Source organism: Epinephelus lanceolatus, chromosome 5, assembly GCF_041903045.1.
Source record: "Epinephelus lanceolatus isolate andai-2023 chromosome 5, ASM4190304v1, whole genome shotgun sequence".
In the NCBI taxonomy this organism is placed as follows: Eukaryota; Metazoa; Chordata; class Actinopteri; order Perciformes; family Serranidae; genus Epinephelus; species Epinephelus lanceolatus.
In genome coordinates, this window is record NC_135738.1 from 22,847,985 (window position 1) to 22,867,538 (window position 19,554).

Consider the following 19,554-nt stretch of genomic DNA (forward strand, 5'->3'; position numbering starts at 1 on the left):
TAACAAACTGACTGACACAAAGTTTTCTGTAGGCTATAGATTGATTAATCACACACATTCCTCTAAAGATTAGGAGCACGACCCCCTGAACTGTGGACCTAATGATACAGAAATATTGCAGCAATTCATCAGGGCAGAGCCTGATGGGAAACGGCAATTATGGCATTGTTTTGGCATTTAGCAAGAAAAGTTTACCAAGGCCTTGTCTCATCGAGCCAGACTGCTGTTATCTGGAGAAATCCACCGTGCAGAGCTGGAACAATGGCGATATATTCCCACTCATAATGTATGAGCTGTCCATTAGATTAAACATGATTCCTGAATCAGTGACCACTTTCTTCTCTCTCTCTCTCTCTCTCTCTCTCTCTCTCTCCCTCCTCAGGCATCACTATCAAATCAGCCAGCGATTTGCTTCAAGGGGAGCCAGGGGGTAAGATGTTTTGCATACTCTCCCTAATGCCTCAGAAATTGAATGCTCTAATTAGTTCTGATTTGCTGTGGAGCACACTTGTGACAGTTCCTCTGCACATCTTACTCGATTCTTAAGCATTCAATAAGCGCCTGCATGTCACAAAAAGGGTCAAAAATCCTCTGATTATCATTTCAGTCAGTGGATTTTGTTGCTTTGGATTGTTTTCTGTCTTAAAACTGAAAGATCCAGCCATCAACAGGGAGAATGTGTCTGCTTTAAATGCACCAGAGAACAACGCCTGAGGGAAAGGTGTCCTTAATTTGCTTAGTTATACTTTGTTGTGTCAAATATCCTGGACTGCATGTGAAGTACATAATCTACAAAAAATGCAGTGAAAGCAAGAGGGCATTCCTGTGTAGAGTCTGTGAAGAAAGATGCTTGTGTCCGGCCAGATTAACCGGGCCGCTATTGCACTCTGCCTGCTAGGCTACTACACGTCTACCACACAGTCAGCCCTGTCTAAAAGGAGCTGTTCTAATCCCTGCAAGAGCCGATTGCATCGACGAAAGTGACTTTGCTCTGTACACAAATGCCTTCCCTGTGTGCTCACACGGACCCTGGAAGCCCTAAGACAGTGTACGCTATACCCCCAGGCTGCTAGCCAGGTTACTGGGTCAGGCTTGCAACTGGGGAGGCTTTGTTCGGGGAGGGGGAGGAGGGTAAAGGGGGGCTGGTGAACCCCAGGGAGCCCCCATGTCTCCATGCCTGTTGTCTCCGTGCAGACATGAAAGATTTGAAATACGGGAATGATACATGAGCGGTGGAATTTATACCCAGGCAGCGTGCAAAATATGCCCAAAACACAAATAATACATGTAAACATGTAATAAAACATCTGTAAGACGAGCAGCAGATTAACCTGCTCATAAGAGTCTTTCTGTGAAGAAATGTTAAGTGAGTGCAATTTAAGTGTTCTTTAATCACTGAATGGGATTTGGTGATTATATCTGGGCTGGCACATTACATATTCAAATTGCTTTGCGGAATTCAAGCGCGGGCTCCCTCCCCCTCCGACAATAGTCCCCGAGCTGGACGATTGGGCATTAATGAGGTAGCTGCAACCATTGGTGGTGGGGGAGGCCAGATTAAGCCGTTAGTGGGGGGAGGATGTTGGTGAACATGGCAGTCTGGCATCCAACAGACCCGAGAGGATAACCAGTATCTGTGTCTCCAGGTTGGAGGTTTACAGCATCACAGATGTAGCTACTTTTTAATTTGCCGGATAAGTGTTTGCCAGAGCTCAAATGCAGCGTGAGCTTCAAGAGGTCAAATGTCGCGAGCAAGGAGGTTTGTGTCCACTGATAGTTGGCAGCTGTAGAGCTCCATCACAGGAGCCACGACTGCTTCTCTCTGATCTTTGTCCTCACTGGCTCATGTCACATTTCCTGTAAAGGGGCACTTCCAGGGCCACAGAAACCAGAGGAATTCTTCAAATCACTGTCCTGGCGTCACTCCAGGGCTCAGCGGTATCAGGGGCCAGGGCTCCTATCAAGAAATAGCACGCTGAGGTTTTTCGGCTGCCTTCCTCCCTGACCCTGCGGCATTTAGCCCTACTATTGTAAATTGTCTGCCAAGCTTGTAATCATGCAATGAAAGACACAGGCGCTCGGATGCCACTGAAACTAGCATTCAAGGCGACTGTGAAACTTAGAAATTGCAATAAGAAAACTCTGCTTCTGAATCTTGCTAACCTCTATTTTTACTCGTCTAAAAGTGGATGATATCGGAGGAAAGTGAGCTGAATGGGTTCGATCAATAACGTCTGGAGCGGTGAAAGAAAATTTAAAAAAAAGTGGAGGCTGTGATGCAACTAGAAAGAAATAAGAGAAGCAGAGAGATACTCTTCACATTTCATAAAAGATGGAAGTTGAAACGAAATTAGATTTCTGGATTACTTTGAAATAATCACCAGGAATTAGGGAATATATTCAGAGCTGGTCTGGGTTCCCATGGCCAGGAATTTCACATCCTAGTGCTTATTTTCCTCCAGGGCTGGCAGCGCTGCTTGCTTGTTGGCATGATCTATATCCATTTAGTGAGAAATGAAGCTTGTGTCAGTTCTTATTTATTAGATCCAGGCCGCAGGGTGCATATTGATTAGGAAATGTGTTTTATCCATTGCTACAGTGCTTGTTATTTAAAAGCACATACTTCACATACTTCTTTTTCTTGATGTTTCCACTCACATTTCTGTACGGGCTTGTGAGCACTGTGTCTCACCTATTACATCGTGGCACTCTGTATTATTTTGCACCACTGAATATAACTTTTATTGGTGTAATACTGTGGCAGTAAACAAGGACATTACATTTGAATACTCTATGTTGTGCTGTGTCAGGTGTGACATCGGTTTCATTTCCTCCTCACTTCATAAATGTTGAATTGCAGTTACCAGAGTAATTGTTTTTGTTTACGGCCCTGTCTGTATTTATGTGCACAGCTGTCACATAAAGGCAGCGGTGTTGGGATGAGGGGAACGTGGAGGTGCTCTTAAAGATATTCTCATGACGACTGTGTGTGAAGGCTGAGCTTCCCCTGGGCTCCCTCCCACCGGCCCTCTTGATTATTTTGCCATTTCGCCCCATGCCTTGGCTGAGTCCTTGGGAGACATCAGGGCCTCTATCTCACACACGGCTGCTCTGACTCTACCCCCCACCACCACGCCGCTTTGCTTTGCCTCCCCGCTCGCACTGCAAATAAGCTTTTGCAGAGTGCAAGTGTGTGTATGTGTGCATGCACACATCCTTTTTTCTCTCGTTTTTTTTCTGGAAGCTAATTAGAATAACAATAACAGGAATGTGGTTTGAGAGCCGTCCTCTGCCAGTGGCATAGCAGTGAGAGGGAGAGTTGTCCCACGTGTTTCTGAAAGGGCACACGCCGCTCTATTCATCCAGATGTGTTAAGCGAGGCAAAAGTCTCTGTGTTCTGCACTCGTCTGAGGCCCACTGTGTTTATGCAGAGCTAGTTTGGCCTAAGGATCTTTGGCTCATACAGTATATTTTAGGAACTCGCCTCATGAGATCCTGCAGTTAAAGAGGACTTTTCTTTACTTAGCTCCTCTGTTATTATTGTGTTCTTTTGCTTAAAACAGGGGATTTCGAAGAATGCCATGTTGACTGTGGCAGCATTTTAGTAGAACATTTTTATGGTTACAAGAGTGCTGTAAAAGATCAGAAATCGGTGATACAAACTGGGCAGGCAGTGCGACTAAAAACGGCAATATGTGAGTAAGTAACCTTTAATTAGTAAGAATAAGGAACACAGTGAAACACACACAGAGTTTTGTGTTGTTGTTGTTTGTTTACATTCCAAGCTGGGACCATTAGGACGGAAGATGTAACCATCACCCTGGGAAACTGGAAATAGCAGCAAGAGAACTCACAATAACAACACAGGCTGCTTAAAATAAGTGACTAAGGGAATATTGTTTGGTTGTTAACTCATAGGCACGATATCATAAAACTCAACGAGCAAAGCCTTTAAAGGTTCAATTTGGACTATTGTAAAATGTTATCATTTACAAAAAATAAAAGGAAATTAATGTTGCTGTTTCCTGTGGAAATGCAACAGATGATATGATGTTTTAGCCTGATGATAAATGTTTGGGCAGTGGAGCTTCTGTGCTCATTTACCCCACAGGCTGTTTGGATATTGGCATCAGAATCAAGATTATTAAAATTGTAACGTCAACGGAATGACTACATATAACGCTCATTATGCTGTGTGTTATTGAGGGCAGTGTGGTGTTTTTAATTACTACAAATAGTTTATAGCATTAGTAATAGTTTATAAAGAGACCCTTGGTGGTTTGTGTCCAGTCAGGAAGACATTGTGTTTTATAATATTCCAGAGGTGTGGAGTCACAAGACTTGGACTCAAGTCAGACTCAAGTCACAAATTTGATCACTTTATTCTCAATTTTATAAAATCAAAAAGACTTGCAACTCGACTTCACTTGGACTTTAGACTTGCAAATACTTGATACCTATAAATTAAAAAGTGTTATTTGATTAGTGTGCTAAGATTTAATTTGCTTCCCTTTAAATCAACGAACATTAATACTATTCATTCCCATCAAGATGACACTTAAAGCTGCAGTAGGTAGAAAGCCTGAAAACGGTTGATTTTTGAGTTTCATCTGAGTTAGGTTTCGTTCGTCTCCACTCTGAGCCCCTCCTACTAGACGCGCACACAAGTATTTTATCCTACTTGGTTCTATTTCTCCCTCTCTGGGAGCCTCGGCTCTCCCTCACCGCACAGCAGCCCTCCCCATCCCTCCCTCGCGGCCCCGCACATACTCCCGAGCCTTGGCTCTCCTTCACTGCGCAGCAGCCTGCCCCGCACATACCCCCTTGGCTCCGCTCCCACGGCCGACCCTCGCGCCCTCCGGCCGGGCCCGGGCCCCACCTCACCCTTCTCCTCTCTCTGGGGCTCTGGGGAACCGAGTTCTGTCTTCCTTTTTTGGGTTGTTTAGCCGTGTAGGCAGTCGTAGCCAATGCTGGAATAGCTATTTTACCTGGTGCACTGTTCGCAATTGCCGCTTGCTCTCCCCTTCTGCCAGCGGCACAGGAACGCGCATATGCAGTAGAACAGCCATAGGAACGCAGTGGTCTCAGCTGACCTTTGATTGGTTGATGCACATCGGCACAATACTGATTCTTTGGAGGCTGAACACAGAGCCATGGTGAGGTGCAGAAACCTATTGTTTGTCTCAGACCACTTGATTTACATTATGCTTAGAGGATATTATAAAATTTTTACTCTATTATACCAAAACAATGTTGCCTACTGGAGCTTTAATTCCCCAGATCCACTTTGTTTAAACCACCCTACAGTATCAAATTAAGTTGCAGGAGAGAACCATGAAGAAGTAAAATTCATTACTGAGTGCCAGTTGGAAAAAATGATGCCAAAGATACCAGAGTTTGCATACAAAAACTATGTGGTGGTCAACAAAACAAACTGCAGTATGCAAAACATGCGGGTCAAACATTGCAGACGGAGACGAAACAACTTCAACTTTTAAAGTCATACAGAGAACGGTAAGTTGAGGCTAATATTAACATAGTTAGCGAGCTAATGCTAACTGTTAAAATGGCATCACATTTGGTGAAGAAACTTAAAGTTTAGGACTTGGGACTTGAGTGCAATGACTTGTCTTTGTCCTACCTCTGTAATATTCACATATTTCTTAGGGTTTCTTTTTAGCAAAACACTCTCAGCAAAATCTAATACATCTGTCAAAAGAACAAAGCCTCAATTTGCCATCTAAACATATTCATACCAGGAATCATTAATATTTTTAATATCTCCGTGACTATAAGGAAGTGACAATTTAAATGACTTCTGATAAATGTGACAATCTTACTATGCAAAGCTGTCAATTATTCATTCATTCAAGTCATTTGGCGCTATAAAAAGAAAAAACAATGCTGACAATAAGGAAATATTTGGTACAGTGTCTGCACTGACCTTGGAGGAGTCTTATCACAAACATTTTGTTCTTGGATTTAAAAATGTGGCACAACAGGAAATGAGCAACACTAACACAGCAAGTGAGCATGGGCAGTGTTGTTGTGTACAGTCGTGAGGAAGCTTAACCTCAGGAACTTGAAACTAACAGAGAGCTGTTGATTAACTTAAAGACAGAGAGCTTTGATTGGCTTATATAATCCTTATTAGATTTGTGGAGAAAGATACACACTGCACAAAAAAGACTGTCGTATTGAGATCTCTACAGTTATAATCCACAAGTTTACCTCACAAAGCAGTGTGTGCCTGGATATCAACAGGGACATTTTAAAGTTTTCTGATCTATCTTACTTACTATATTTTCATAAGTAATGGGGATACTATGGAGCTTTTCACCTGAAACATGCCTTTCCTTACACCTGTCACAGTTCAGTCACACTGACTGCATTATTTGGCTCACCTCCTCAGTCCATGCAATCTGACGTTACACACCACATCTCCGTGCATGTTTTGGATTTCCCCCTCTTTCTCCAAATTTCCCTGCAAGTTAATCAGGTTTGGGCATACTTTTCCAACGCACAATCTGTGAATTGTTAAAGGATTACAGACTGCCTGCTTGCGTGGAGAGAAAAGTCCAGTAATGGGAGTACAGCGCAGCGCTCCAAGTGGTTTGTGGGATTGCTCCAGTGAAACAGGCTGGGAATCAACAAGGGAAACACATCGCTGCTGTCAGTGCATCTGAGGTCTAATAACCAGCATGTAAAGGGAATTTCCTTACTTCCAAAACACTGGCACCGTCTAATGCAAATTAGACATGGTTTATTTGGGGGAATCCATTTTCAGAAAAAACCCAGTCTGAGCGTAATGTTGTTTTTGTTTACATAATTTGAATAGAGGAAGCAGTGGCCTAACATAGGCTTTTAAAACCTCCATCCCTCTGTGTATAAAGAGGAAGGCACCTACAGAAAGGAGGGGTGGGGTGTCGGGGGAGGGGAGAGATGGAGAATGTTTGTTGAGGTTGACAGATTAGCCCCAGCCTCTTGGAAAAAGACTGATTCTGCTTGGCATAACAGGCAGTACCTTGGGGGATGCTCGACAGTTGCCCATCCCCATATCCCTGCACTAACTCCCGTCAGTCCCCACCCCCCTTTCATTTGCTTTCCTGTCTCTACCAACCCCCCTCGATGCAAAGATCCTCGAGAGCAGGAACCACCACATCCATCCTGAGAGCGTGATTTAAACCATAAGAGGTGATGTCACATGTTTTGTTTTCAAATGAGTCGCAGAGGAATTGTTGATCATACTGTAGAAAGCTCGGGGACGGTGAGGAAGAATAATTAATGTGACCCCTGTGTTTCTCTGACAGACTGCACTTGCTTGCCTGCATGTGACAGCTGAGTGTTTTCTGTCAATGCCTCAACTTGTGGAGTCCATTATGTGATGTATGATCTCAACTTTGCACAAACGTTTAGACCTAAATAAAGGGGAGAAAATACACTTGCTCCAGCCAGGATCCACCCCCCTCTTCTCTGCTGAGTCGTTCGTCACATTCCTACAGGACGACTATTTAGGGCCATCCCTCATGCACTAGCTCTACTGGGAGCCACTACTACTACTGCCACCCCCCTCCTCTTCCTCCATACACACCCAAACCCCCCATCCCTCCCTTTACCCTCCAACAACACACAGCCACACGTCCCCGCTGTTCATGAATAATCCAGGCGGGCCGACAGGCCATTGCACTCAGCTTTGTGGGGGAAGAAGCTAGAACAAAAGACGGGCAGCTCACAGAGCAGCTATGGCTGAGTAGGCTCAGATGAGAAGACAATGGTAACTAGTGTCAGTACAGACAGGGGCAGGAGGCAAAGACTTCAGAGTAAATCACATATCCAGACGCCTGCTCCCATCTCAGTGTTGCCATGCCAAATACCAGAGCTGGGAACCTTGCCGTCTCTCTTTCGTCTGCAGAGCAAAGAAAGGAAAGACAGAGAGAGCAACTATCCTCTCATCTTTCCCTGCAGATGTTTGGACTGAGGGGAACAGCAGATCTCTGCAGTGAAGCTATTTTTTCCTTCCTCATCAAATAGGAGGGTTAAGAACTCTGTTTAACCTCATCAAAGATGAGCAGTTTTAACATGCTCAGGGAGTTAAAGATGAAGTTTTACAAGGACATCACCGATGGTGTCCTTTGTCCTTGTTCAACTGCTGAGCCCCCTGCCAAGATTTTCTGTTCCAGTCCAGTTCACACCTTACAACAGCTTGAAAGTATTTGACATCTCCAAACACACAGGCCCTAGAGTAGCAGATGTGGCTGGGCCGAGGCCACAGAGGCAGTTATTGTATCAGCCTGTACGCCCCGTGGGGGGGCTGCACTGACAAGGTGTTAAGGATTGCCGTTCTGATGCCATTTGGTTGCTCCGACTGTAACTGTCTAACGGCTAAACTCTCGTATCACGATAACACACACAGCTCTCACTGCTGTGTGTTTCTTTTATGAAGCTGTTTAATTTTATTTAACTGACTAATGTTAATATTACATTCTGATGATAATAATACCCCATTAAGCTTTTCTCAGACTAATTAATCATGAGATTAAAGGACTCACACAATCATAATTAGAATACTATTGTGCATAAGCAATTTAATAAATTCTCTCTGTGGATCCAAGCTGGACAAATACAGCTGATTTTATAGTTATATTCATATCCATTCATTATTAACAACTCAAATAGCAGGAATAACAAATTATACATCAGAAAACATTTGTCTGATATATTTAGTGCATTTTTAATAATGACAGTGGTGTAATTTTCTAAAGTAAAATAAGTTGAGTAAAACCAATATTTCTGTTTTGACTTTTTAAATACCTGACTCTTAAAATCATAGTGAGGGGTCATTAAAAGCTTCCAGTTTATTCACCACAAAACCCATTTTGTGCCCCAGACTACTAGAATATTACCACCATCTACAGCAGTGGTTCCAAACTGGTGGGCTGTGGTCTAGAAATGGGTCATGGGTCCACTGTGAATGGACTGCAAGTGACTTGCAAACGTGTCAAGTTTGTAAAACCACATTTTATTTTGAAGTACGGTGAATTTCCAGCACCATTTCCTGCTGTGAAATGAGTGAGAGAACAGACAGCTACATGACAGAGACAGCAAACGAACTCAGTGACATGGCCAAATGCAAGTATGACGCTGAATATATTAAACTGCGTGGCTCTTGAACTAATGAATAAGGAAGAATCTGGGCCATGTGGATAGACCAGTTGGGACATTTAAAAGTTCAAAAATGCACTTGAAAACCAATTTGCTGTCACAGTGCTTATAGAACTGCATGCACTTTGAGTCATGTGTCTGATACATGAATGTGAATACGTGACTCACCAGTTCCTGACCTTAGAGCGCTGGAGCTGTTTTTCTATGAGCTGTTATAAGCTGTGGCTGAACCCTGTTGGCCGGGGTGACACCTTTTAAAAACTGTCCTGTGTGTGCACTCAGTGTGACTCATGTGCCATTTTACCCAAATTTCAATTAAGGATTGTCTTTGCTTGTATTTTCTGTTTGTACATGGATGAGTGTGCACGGTAATTCCACAGAGTTTGACTTATAATAGTCTCTCTGTTGACACAGAGCCTAAACCAGAATCAGCTAGATATTTGACCTCACTCCCTGCATGTGCCCTGTGGGAGTGTGAGGCTTCCTCAGGCTAAAAAAATACAAAATGACAACACACACACACATGCACATATAGACACACTCACACAGCCTCAGGGGATCAGACCAAAGCTCCATATGAAGATGTCTATGACTCAGCGTCTCTATGTAAATCTACACCTACTACTTGACTGACAGCAGCTTTCAGGATCACAAACCTGCCGACACAAGTGGTGTCACTCCGTAAACACACAAGAAGTCAGAGTTTATTCCATCAGGCAGGGTGGGATGATAATAACATTGGCCACTTTTCATGACTTGGCTGTAATGTTTAGTGTATTCTGCCGTCACTAATCAAAGCTTTAATCTGTAAACTTGCTATTGGTAAGCAAAGTTGTAGCGTTGGTTCCTCTTGTTGTTGTTATGTAGCGAAAAGGTCATCGAAAGACCAGGTAACATGGTCGTGAATATGTTATTTCCTGAAGTGATAAAGATTGTGAACAGTGGACTTAATAGCAGGGTGAGACGAGTGTCTCCAACCACGATAAACACACTTTACTTGGTGTTTCAACCCTACCATACAGATGGGCACAGTATAATAATGATATATTAATTAATAAAACATTACAGGTTTTCACCTTTGACTTCCATTAAAACTCAACAATATAACTTTTAATTATATATTCTTCTTACAAATGAACACATAAACATAAAAAACGCACCGTTGCTAAATGCAAAGGGTTTTGCATCTACTGATACTGGATTTTTGATGGCAGTGACACTGTTTCTGAATCTCCTAAAACTTTTGACGTCTTCTTTGTTAGTGGCCAACATAAACACCCATATCCAAAATATCTAGAATTTGTTTGCATCAGCCAATATATTGGTTTAGCGCTTGTTGCTACTGTTAGCTCATGCTAGCAAGCTCTAGGTAAATATTGCTATGTAACTTCGATACTGACTCAGTTTGCTGACTTCATGATTTTTCTCTTCTTATTCCTGTTACACAATGTTTTAGTGGCCGATGTTCAGCAAAACTAGATAGATAGATATTTTTGGGGCATTTTTGCCTTTAATTGACAAGACAGCTAAGCGTGAAGAGGGGAGAGAGAGAGAGGGAATGACATGCAGCAAAGGGCCACAGGCTGGAGTTGAATCTGGGCCGCTGCAGCAACAGCCTTGTACATGGGGTGCCTGCTCTATCCACTAAGCCACCGACGCCCCGTGTGTGGGCCTTTTGTCATGTTGTTTTTTGCCATCTTTTATTGATCCAGCACCTACCTACCTAATGGTTTTTGGATTTGCAGGACTACTATGCCTTTTAACAGCAACATCAGACATTTTTCCAGGGGTATTCACATTAAATCGACTTCTAAAAGACAGATAGGCTTGTAATTTGAGACACTTTGGTTTCTGCACAGATTAAACAAATTAGATATGGTAAGTGGGTTTTAGAGGTGCTGCAAGGCAGATTTTGTCACCTGTGCACATTGCCAGGCAAGCTGTTTCACAGTTTCTGGTCTAAGTGCTAAGCTAAGCTAACTGGCTGCTACCTGTAGCTTCATACAGAGGGGTGGGCGATATGGAGTGAGCAAAAACAGTAGTTAAAACCAAATACCTCGATATCAGTATTGCAATTACATTGTAAGGTTAACTATTGGTGCTTCACAATGAGATTTTTCAGAAATAATCATCAGTAATGTGGATACAATGACTAAGGTGGTAAATGTAAATAATAGAACATCTGTAACAGTCTGGTAGGTTCATGAAAATTCATCACTTTACTGTAATGCAGCCTTTAAAACCAGGAAAAGACCACACGTACAATATTATGATATCCAAAACCTAAGATAATATCTAGTCTCATATTACGACGATATTGATTGTTATATTACTCAGCTGTATTCTCAATAAACTTGGCAAGAAAGCGAATAAGCTTATTTCCAAAAATATCAAACTAGTCCTTTAGGTTTCAAGTTCAGAGTCTTATTAGCTGCAGATTTTTGAACCTGATGAGTCAGAAACTGGGGACTAATGGGTTAAATGACATATGGTTATGTAGCTTGAGAAGGAAGCTGTGAATAAAACGGGGGCGACCTCTGAACAGTCTGACCTGAGTGACATTGATTAGAATTAGAATGTGAAGTGTGCACGGTGGCATGGACGGGGGTGACAGGCAAACCTAATGCATGGCTGGAGGGGGCTCACACTGCTGCCATCGATTGAAAGAGGGGACGTGGTGGCACTATTGCAATGCTAAATGTGTAAATGGGCGCTCTCATCGCATCACAAGCTCACTTTTGTTTAGCTGGACTCTCAGTTTAAGTGAAATTCAAATGCAGTTCTTCTACGTGGCTTTCTCTACCTCAATAACCCCATCCTGGTGACTTGTTGCTTCTAATTTTGGTCAAGGCTCCTACTACTTTACTCTCCTAAAGTAATAGGTCCTGAGGACACGGCTCGCCTCTTGTCCCTGCTCACTTTGATGCTTTTTGGCTGATCGTCCTTAATTAGCGTAAAATTCAAAGCAGACGTATGCAGGACTCGGCTTTACCACTTCACGTGAACGGTCAGACATAAATAGGTCAGAATTAATGGTCAGCTGTATGTCTCAAGTGTTCATGGCCTTGTGGGCTGCTTTGCGTTTTGTGTTGACATGGGTGGGCTTGTGCACATGAAGGATAGCTGGAGGCTGATGGGGGTGGGGTGAATGGCATGCGTTGGGTTTTAGACAGGGAGGAGGGGTGTCGAGCAGAGGAGCTGTTCATTGGCCCTGTGCTGCAAAAAAAATGCTTATGGCTTTGCTGCATGACTGGGCATTTGTGACAGCTATAGTCCTGCCTGCCACATCTGCCAGGGACACTGTGCTCTCAGCCAGTCAGCTTATAATCAATCACTTGCGACTGATAACTAAAGAGGCAGCTTCAAGTCCATCTGACTTACATTTGTTTTTCTTGAGACCTGCAGTTATAAAAGCGCCTGTGTGCTTTGGCCGGAGGTGGTACCACAAGGTCTGCCATAAAATGAAGCAAAAGAGAGGAGAAATTTGAGCTGTTGCAGACATCTCACATTTAGTACTACTCATCAGTAAGCACGTATTCAAGCTTGTAAAGGGCGGGCAATAATCATCAAGCTTCTGTTGAATCTAGGACATTCTATCAACAAAAGTACCAAACTGTCCATTTTCAGGAAGAAACAGCTGCAGGCGGTGCAGGAGAGAGCCGCTGCCAAATGTGTTTTAAAGGACATATTACCTGTTGGTTAATGACTTTCTATGTTGAACTGTCCTTTTAGTGAAAGTAGGTTTTTGGGTCAATTTATGTAACAGGTTCCTGACAGAGATAGACTTCACCCTGCTGGCCTGTTTGTTGCTAGGGAGCCATGGACAGTCTGTGACAGAGGACGTTATTGCCCAAGTGAAAAAAGCTGTCCGCTATACTATTGTTATGTTTTGCCTTTCAGACAGGCTCCGCCCATGACTGGCTACAGGTCATCATCCCTGACCTGGGAGGTACAATGTAGCCTCTGTGATTGGCCCAAGTGGGAGATTATTTAGGTCCATTTTTTTATGTGGAAAAAAAGACACTCAAGATAACTCTAATCAGTTTTAATAAAAGAAGCTGCTTTGTTGATTTGCTTTATCCAGTATTTTTTTTTCCCACTTTGATATTGCATTGAATCAGATCAGGCTACATCTGGGAGAGATAAAACATGCTTACTTCATAACACACCGTCCAAGTTAGCAGTGCTAGCAGAGACAGTACACTTAAGCATGTGAGAGTGCACTAGAGCACTGGGAGAGTCCTGACCCCACTATGTCAAGAGGCCTTCTTGACTTTAAGAGAGGTCTATATCTTAGCAATTTCTGTGAAGAAAACTAAAAGAAATTGCATTTTTAAAGTTTAGTTAATTGCTCAAATTATAAACATCGCTCAAGACTGCATAAGGGCACAGCAAAGATCTGAACACAACCTACTGTATATAATAGAGCCTTCACTCTTTCCTAAAGAGCCTTGTCTTGCATTAAAAATAGTATGTCGTTAAAACTTCCAAAAAGCTAATAGCGCAACGGCCAAGCATAGGGGAAATTAAATTCACAGGTCATCTGTTCCAAATTCATCCAAATTGCTTGTTTTACACAAACGTTTTGCAGTTTTTGCATTCATTAACTGGGTTTATTGTAAAGCCTATCATTTGTTCTGTACTGTAATTATTCTGCATTGAATACACCAATAAATCCATCAAGTATGTCACTTAGTTAACGGTCATCAGTCTACTCAATGATAGAATAGGGGCTGCTTTAAGAAAAGGGTTGTGACCCACTGCTGCAGGACACTGTAAAAGCAATATTTGAAAAATCTTTATTTTAGGATCTTGAATTTAAGACAAACACTCAGTACGTCACTTTAAAAACAAGTCCTTGGACTTCAACATTACTAGTAAAAATATAATACATATCAGCAATAGAGTGTGCCAGTAAACCCGGAACTCCGTTAGCGCTTTTAGCACTTCGGGTTCTTTCGTCTAAAAGTCAATACGTTTTTTGAATGGGATTTTGGTAAAATGCCTCAAATAAGGTCTGTGGTTAACAAAAGCTTAAGCAAGTTTCAGGTTTTGTTCTACGACATAAAACACGTCAGTAAATACCCTACTTGTGAATTTTGAAGCTTTTACGTGTTGTAAAAAAGGCGGTTGCTAACAAGTTGCTCAATACGACTACAAACCCTGTCGGGGACATTAAACGTCATCACCCCCGAACAGGCGAGAGTGCTGGCAGTCCGCCATTACAGCTTCTTATTTAGCTTAAACAGTCCGATTTCCCCATTATACAATGTTTTTAAAATAAAGCGGCTGAAATCAGTTGAAAGCTTAGTGGCGGTGACATCAAGAGTCATGTGACCGTGGAGTAGTCATGTAGTCCGTTAAAGCCTAACATTAGCTTTTTACTTCTGGCGATCGCATTTAAGCTTCAAATGCGGTATGAAAGGTGTTCATATGTGATTATCTTGCTGAACAAAACCTGTAAGTATCATAAACTTGTGTTAGCCACGGAGCTTATGTTCTGACATAATCCAAAACGCAATGCAAAAATCACATTCACTTTCTCTTCCGGGAACCAGCCAAGACTATTCAAGAGAAGGCTGAGACACGGGGTCAAACATGGGGGGATTGCACATGCGCAGTAAAATCTGGTCTGCACTTCCTCAAAGGCTCCGTAGATGGCGTGAGACCGCGGAATAAAGGGGATGTGCATGCATGTCATTTTCACAGCTTATTACTGTACTGTCACTGGTGGCCTGCGTTGTGGGTGAGAATGACAGAGATGCAATTCCGACAACTTCAGGCAGCCGCCATCCAAAAGTCCAAGCAGACCGCACCAAGCACACTCCTTGATCGCCTGAGCGGATCCTGCGCTTTTTATCTAGCGCCCCTGCTGTCACCCTCCAGCATCGCAGCTCAAGTTACACTGTGCATGTGCAATCCCCCCATGTTTGACCCCGTGTCTCAGCCTTCTCTTGAATAGCCTTGGAACCAGCGCAATGCTAAACTTCCGGGTTTTGACGTCAGCCCTGGCACACTCTATAGTGGGTATAGACTAATTCGGCAAGCGATTTGTGTATGCCGCCTACATCATACATAACCTACATCACCTTAGGGGTAGGGACAATTTTGCCATAGTGTTTGTATTTTTGTTCCTCACTCTGCAGGTGGCCTTGAATCCCATCGTGCTGAGCTCAAAAAACTTTTCGCATAAAATTAACAGTGTCTTGTATACATTGCCTTCTACCAGCCATGCTGCAAAATCTTGGTTAAATAGCCAGTTTTTTGTTAGAGCTGCACTTCCCCATGTTGTCCAGGGTACAGCGACAGCTAGCTAGCAGACAGTGGGTCCTCTGCTCTGAGCATGCCAAGTGGAAACAAAATTTGAGTGTTGTTGGGTCAACTATCCTGATCTGCGTGTTGTTAATGCCAGAGGCATTGGGTAAATTGTTGTTGTAAGTTGGCAATTATTTTGAGATTTTTGCAACCTTAGAAAAATAAAAAAAAGAATAAAAACCCTAACTTTTGAAGGATTGATGTAAGGCATTACATAAATTAAATTGGAATAGATTCAGGACTTTAATGCTTTTAAAAACTTTTTATGGATCTGTGGGAGTGCAGTACCTTCATCAACTCTTTTATCCAGCTATATGTTGGTACACAGTCTCCGTTCTGCATAAGTTTCCTTTGTACAACCATACCGAAAAGACGAAACTAACGACACTTTCAATAAGTAAACCACGTCCGACATGCCAAAAGAGAATGTGTTAATATCCCGTCTGCCTTTTTACACCTGTTACAGAGGAGGGAAACTCTTACGCAGTCTGCCTTTGGAGTAATATAGTCGATGAGCTGTTTTATTACCAGATTGTGTACCAGTGTCTAGAGTTTACTGAACGTCTGCGAAAACAACACATGACTCAGCTTCTTGTAAACACAAGAGAAAGGACTGCTTGTCATCATAAAAGATATTTTACTCTTCTAAACAGTTTGTTTTATTTTTTGTTTTTAATGTCAGCGTTTGTTTGACTTTATTTGTCTTGACAGTACGTGAAGATCCCAGCACCAACCCCTGAATCTCCGGATGGATTCAGAGTCTTCTCATTCTACCTTTCCAGTGACAGCAAAGACAAGCCTCAGTCCAGCTTTGACTGCATTCACCAGTATGTCTCAGGGTAAGCAGCACACATAACTCTTTCCACAGTCGACCACAAATGGAATTTGTAGTAAATTTGGTGTCAGACGGAGACCGCAGGGCCTTACCAAACAGTGGCCTCTCTCTTCGGTACTACAACAACAGACAGCACCACTGTCAGGATATATTCAAACAAGACTACAATAACACCCACAACTAACCACAGAGGTGTGACCAGTAATAATTGAGAACAGAGAGGTAGTGTTTGTGGCTGTGCAGTGTCAAAGGTTTGGTTAAAGTGTTAGAAGTCTTCCAGCCTTTGTAACTGATTTATAACACACTATTTAGACTTTGCATGCAGGCACAAGTCACAGAACCAGTTACATGTGTCAGACAGCACCACAAGTTACTGTATGACAGCAAGAATCTCTAATGCTCCTGTTTGACAAATGGCCAGTTAATCGAGCCGAGCCAGAGAATAAGTCAGCTTGAACTCTCTGAAGTCTTCCCTCTCCTCCTTCCTCCTCCACACAGGGAGGGCAGGGATCACCTGGAGGGCCAGGGTAGCATTCAGGACAAGATCACAGTTTGTGCCACAGATGATTCCTACCAGACGACCCGGGAGCGCATGTCTCAGGTGGAGAAGGACATCTGGAGCCGCTCAGCAATTGAGATCAAGCCGGGGCCAAGTAAGCTTTTGCCTAATAGCTGTATCTACATTCTGGTGTATCTCCCAGCCTCAGATTTAAGTCACAGCCTTCAAGCACGTAGGGATCAAGGACAGATAAGCGGAGAGTTTTCATGTTCCCAGAAAGCTTCTAAACCATTGCTTCTTACCATTTCATCCTGCTGATAATTGCCATATGGTGTGGAAGTTATCACATAATTGATCAAAGCGCTGCGTTGCAATTATTCATGCGAGAGGGATGCCTCTCTGTCTTGTAATTTTCCTTTCATTTTGACCAGATTGCTCAGGCGCCGTGCCAGCTTGCCTGCCAGCACCATTAATGTGATTGAGTTTGCCAGAAGTATGCGCTAACAAGTCTCATGCTGATGAAGTTTTGCCTAAAAAGTAATTACACTGACTGGAATTTAATTCATTTTCATTTGATGAAATACCACTAAATATCATCTAAAGAAGAGGCTGTATGTGACCTGGAGTGATCTGGGTCTAACATGCAGGAACTTCTACTTGCAATTAATTTTCTTTATTTACTGCCTTCCCCTTGCCCGAGTTGTGGTTTTAGTCATTGTCGATTAAATTGACCATGCTACAACTTTATAAATGATCTACCCATGAGGCTTCATGACATTTAGAGGTCCTGTGTGAATTAAAATGCTTGTGTAGATTATATTTTATGGATGGAAACACGCTGTGTGGACCAGCACTACGACATGATGTTTAGGGTAATTGCTGTAGAAGCCAGCTGTTTGAACCGGTTCCTACACATTGCATGCCATGCTTTGCTGCTGAATTTTTTACAAAATAAATCTAATCTGGCACATGCATGCATCTATAAAATGAACAGACATGAGAGATCCTGGTTAGAAACATGCAGCTACAGGATATATAATTTTACTTGAACGTGTCTTTTCAAGCACGTAACTGTCACATTTTATCATGGACACCAGAGAGAGAATTAAATGGGTTATGGATCACAGTATGTGCCATAAGCAGTGGAGAGCACAAAGTCATTTTGTGGTGAGTGACTGTCTTTTTATGGTGCAGTAATACTATACTCATCAGAAAAAAATGTCCATATACCAGCTCACAATTACGGGTTGCAGAGAAGAAAAATGTCCACAATTTAGATAATAATGTATGATTTTAAAGTTCAGTTGCATTCAGGGAAAAGGAGGCACTGACAAATATGCAGCTGAACTTTGTGCTCACCGGGTGTTGAATAAGTTGGAAAAGTTTTTCTAAATAAATTAAATATTTTGTTTTGATCATGTTCATTTATTGCAAATACTTTTGCTTAAGAGGTGGAAAACCTACAACAACCAGAATAAACGCTCCCACTGGTGGGTGACGTAATGCGAGCTCATCTGTTTTGACACAGGAAGCAAAATGGCAGCCAGTTGGTATAAAATGATCTTGCATTAGTCAAACAGTAAGTCAAAATGTGTTTCTGAAATCATTTGTGGCGGGAAACAGGCAATGCAGTAAAATAATCTTGGTTCATATTTGATCAGCACTGCTTAGTTTTATTGTTTTACATCAGTTTTTTCAGCCTTTGTTTTTACAGTACAGGAAACAGCATAATGCCCACTTCCTGTTCACAAATTCTTGTATTAGAGACAAACAGTGCACTAAAATATGTTTCTGAAGACTTTTTAGGCAAGAAATAGGCAATACAGTTACAGAAACTTGCACTGCCTAGTTTTACCATTTGCCTAAAATGTCTTCAGAAACATATTTTAGTGCACTGTTTGGCTGTAATAGGAGAGTGTGTGAACAGGAGGCAGGCACCATTCTGTTTTCTGTACTGTGAAAACTGAAGCTGAAAAAACTGAGGTCAAACAGTAAAATGAAGCAGTGCTTATAAAATATAAACCAAGATTCTGTTACTGCGTTGCCTATTTCTTGCCTCAAATGACTGTTACCAGCTGGCCGCCATTTTGTTTCCTGTGTCAAAACAGCCAAACTTGCATTACATCACTCATCAGTGGGAGCGTTTATTGGTCTGGTGCATGCTGTGCATTCTGGTAGTTGCAGGTGTTTTATCTCTTGAGTAAAAGCACATGCCACAGCCCTTTATCTTTGTTTTCTTTGGTCACATAGCACCAACTGCGTCTTCCTGCTTCATGGACAGCCTTCTTTCCATTGGTGAAATAAGTATTTCGCATCATTTTCCACTATAATATCAACACACTATTGCAAACAGTTGGTCATTGCTCAAATACGCACACAATTCAGTGAAGCACATCAGTTACTCTAAGTAATACACCTCTGTCATCATGGTAAGTATCATTCCACACAAGCTGCCTTGAGAGTCTTAAAGCTTTCCTCAAGCAGCTTTAATTTATCAGCAGCAAACAATGGTTCTAGTTGCTGCTTGTTTAAAATGTGGCAGTACAGGTTGTTTCAGTGCAAGAAGGATATTTGCTTGACATCTTCATGACCTGGCTCTCGGCAGATGTTGAAACAAGCTGCTGCAAGACTGTTGCATTTTGCAAAGTAGCTTTAAGGCAACCCCATCTGATTCTTACAAGGAACACTGCATTTTACTAAAGCTGAAATCTACAATTACTTTTAGAAAGTTTTGACAGTATTA

General features: G+C 42.3%; 2 protein-coding genes across 3 annotated transcripts in view; one reads left to right on the forward strand and one right to left on the reverse strand.

Annotated features, from left to right (window-relative positions):
- Nucleotides 1–19,554, reverse strand: part of fkbp16 (FKBP prolyl isomerase 16) — a 95,640-nt gene that overhangs the window by 57,503 nt on the left and 18,583 nt on the right. The window lies entirely within an intron of this gene.
- The window catches only part of LOC117262034 (RNA polymerase II elongation factor ELL), a 33,176-nt gene that overhangs the window by 3,122 nt on the left and 10,500 nt on the right, over nt 1–19,554 (forward strand). The window contains exons 2-4 of the mRNA XM_033634660.2: nt 383–430; nt 16,189–16,316; nt 16,811–16,965. Of these exons, the coding sequence (XP_033490551.1) occupies nt 383–430; nt 16,189–16,316; nt 16,811–16,965 (331 nt within the window). The remainder of the gene's footprint in view (nt 1–382; nt 431–16,188; nt 16,317–16,810; nt 16,966–19,554) is intronic.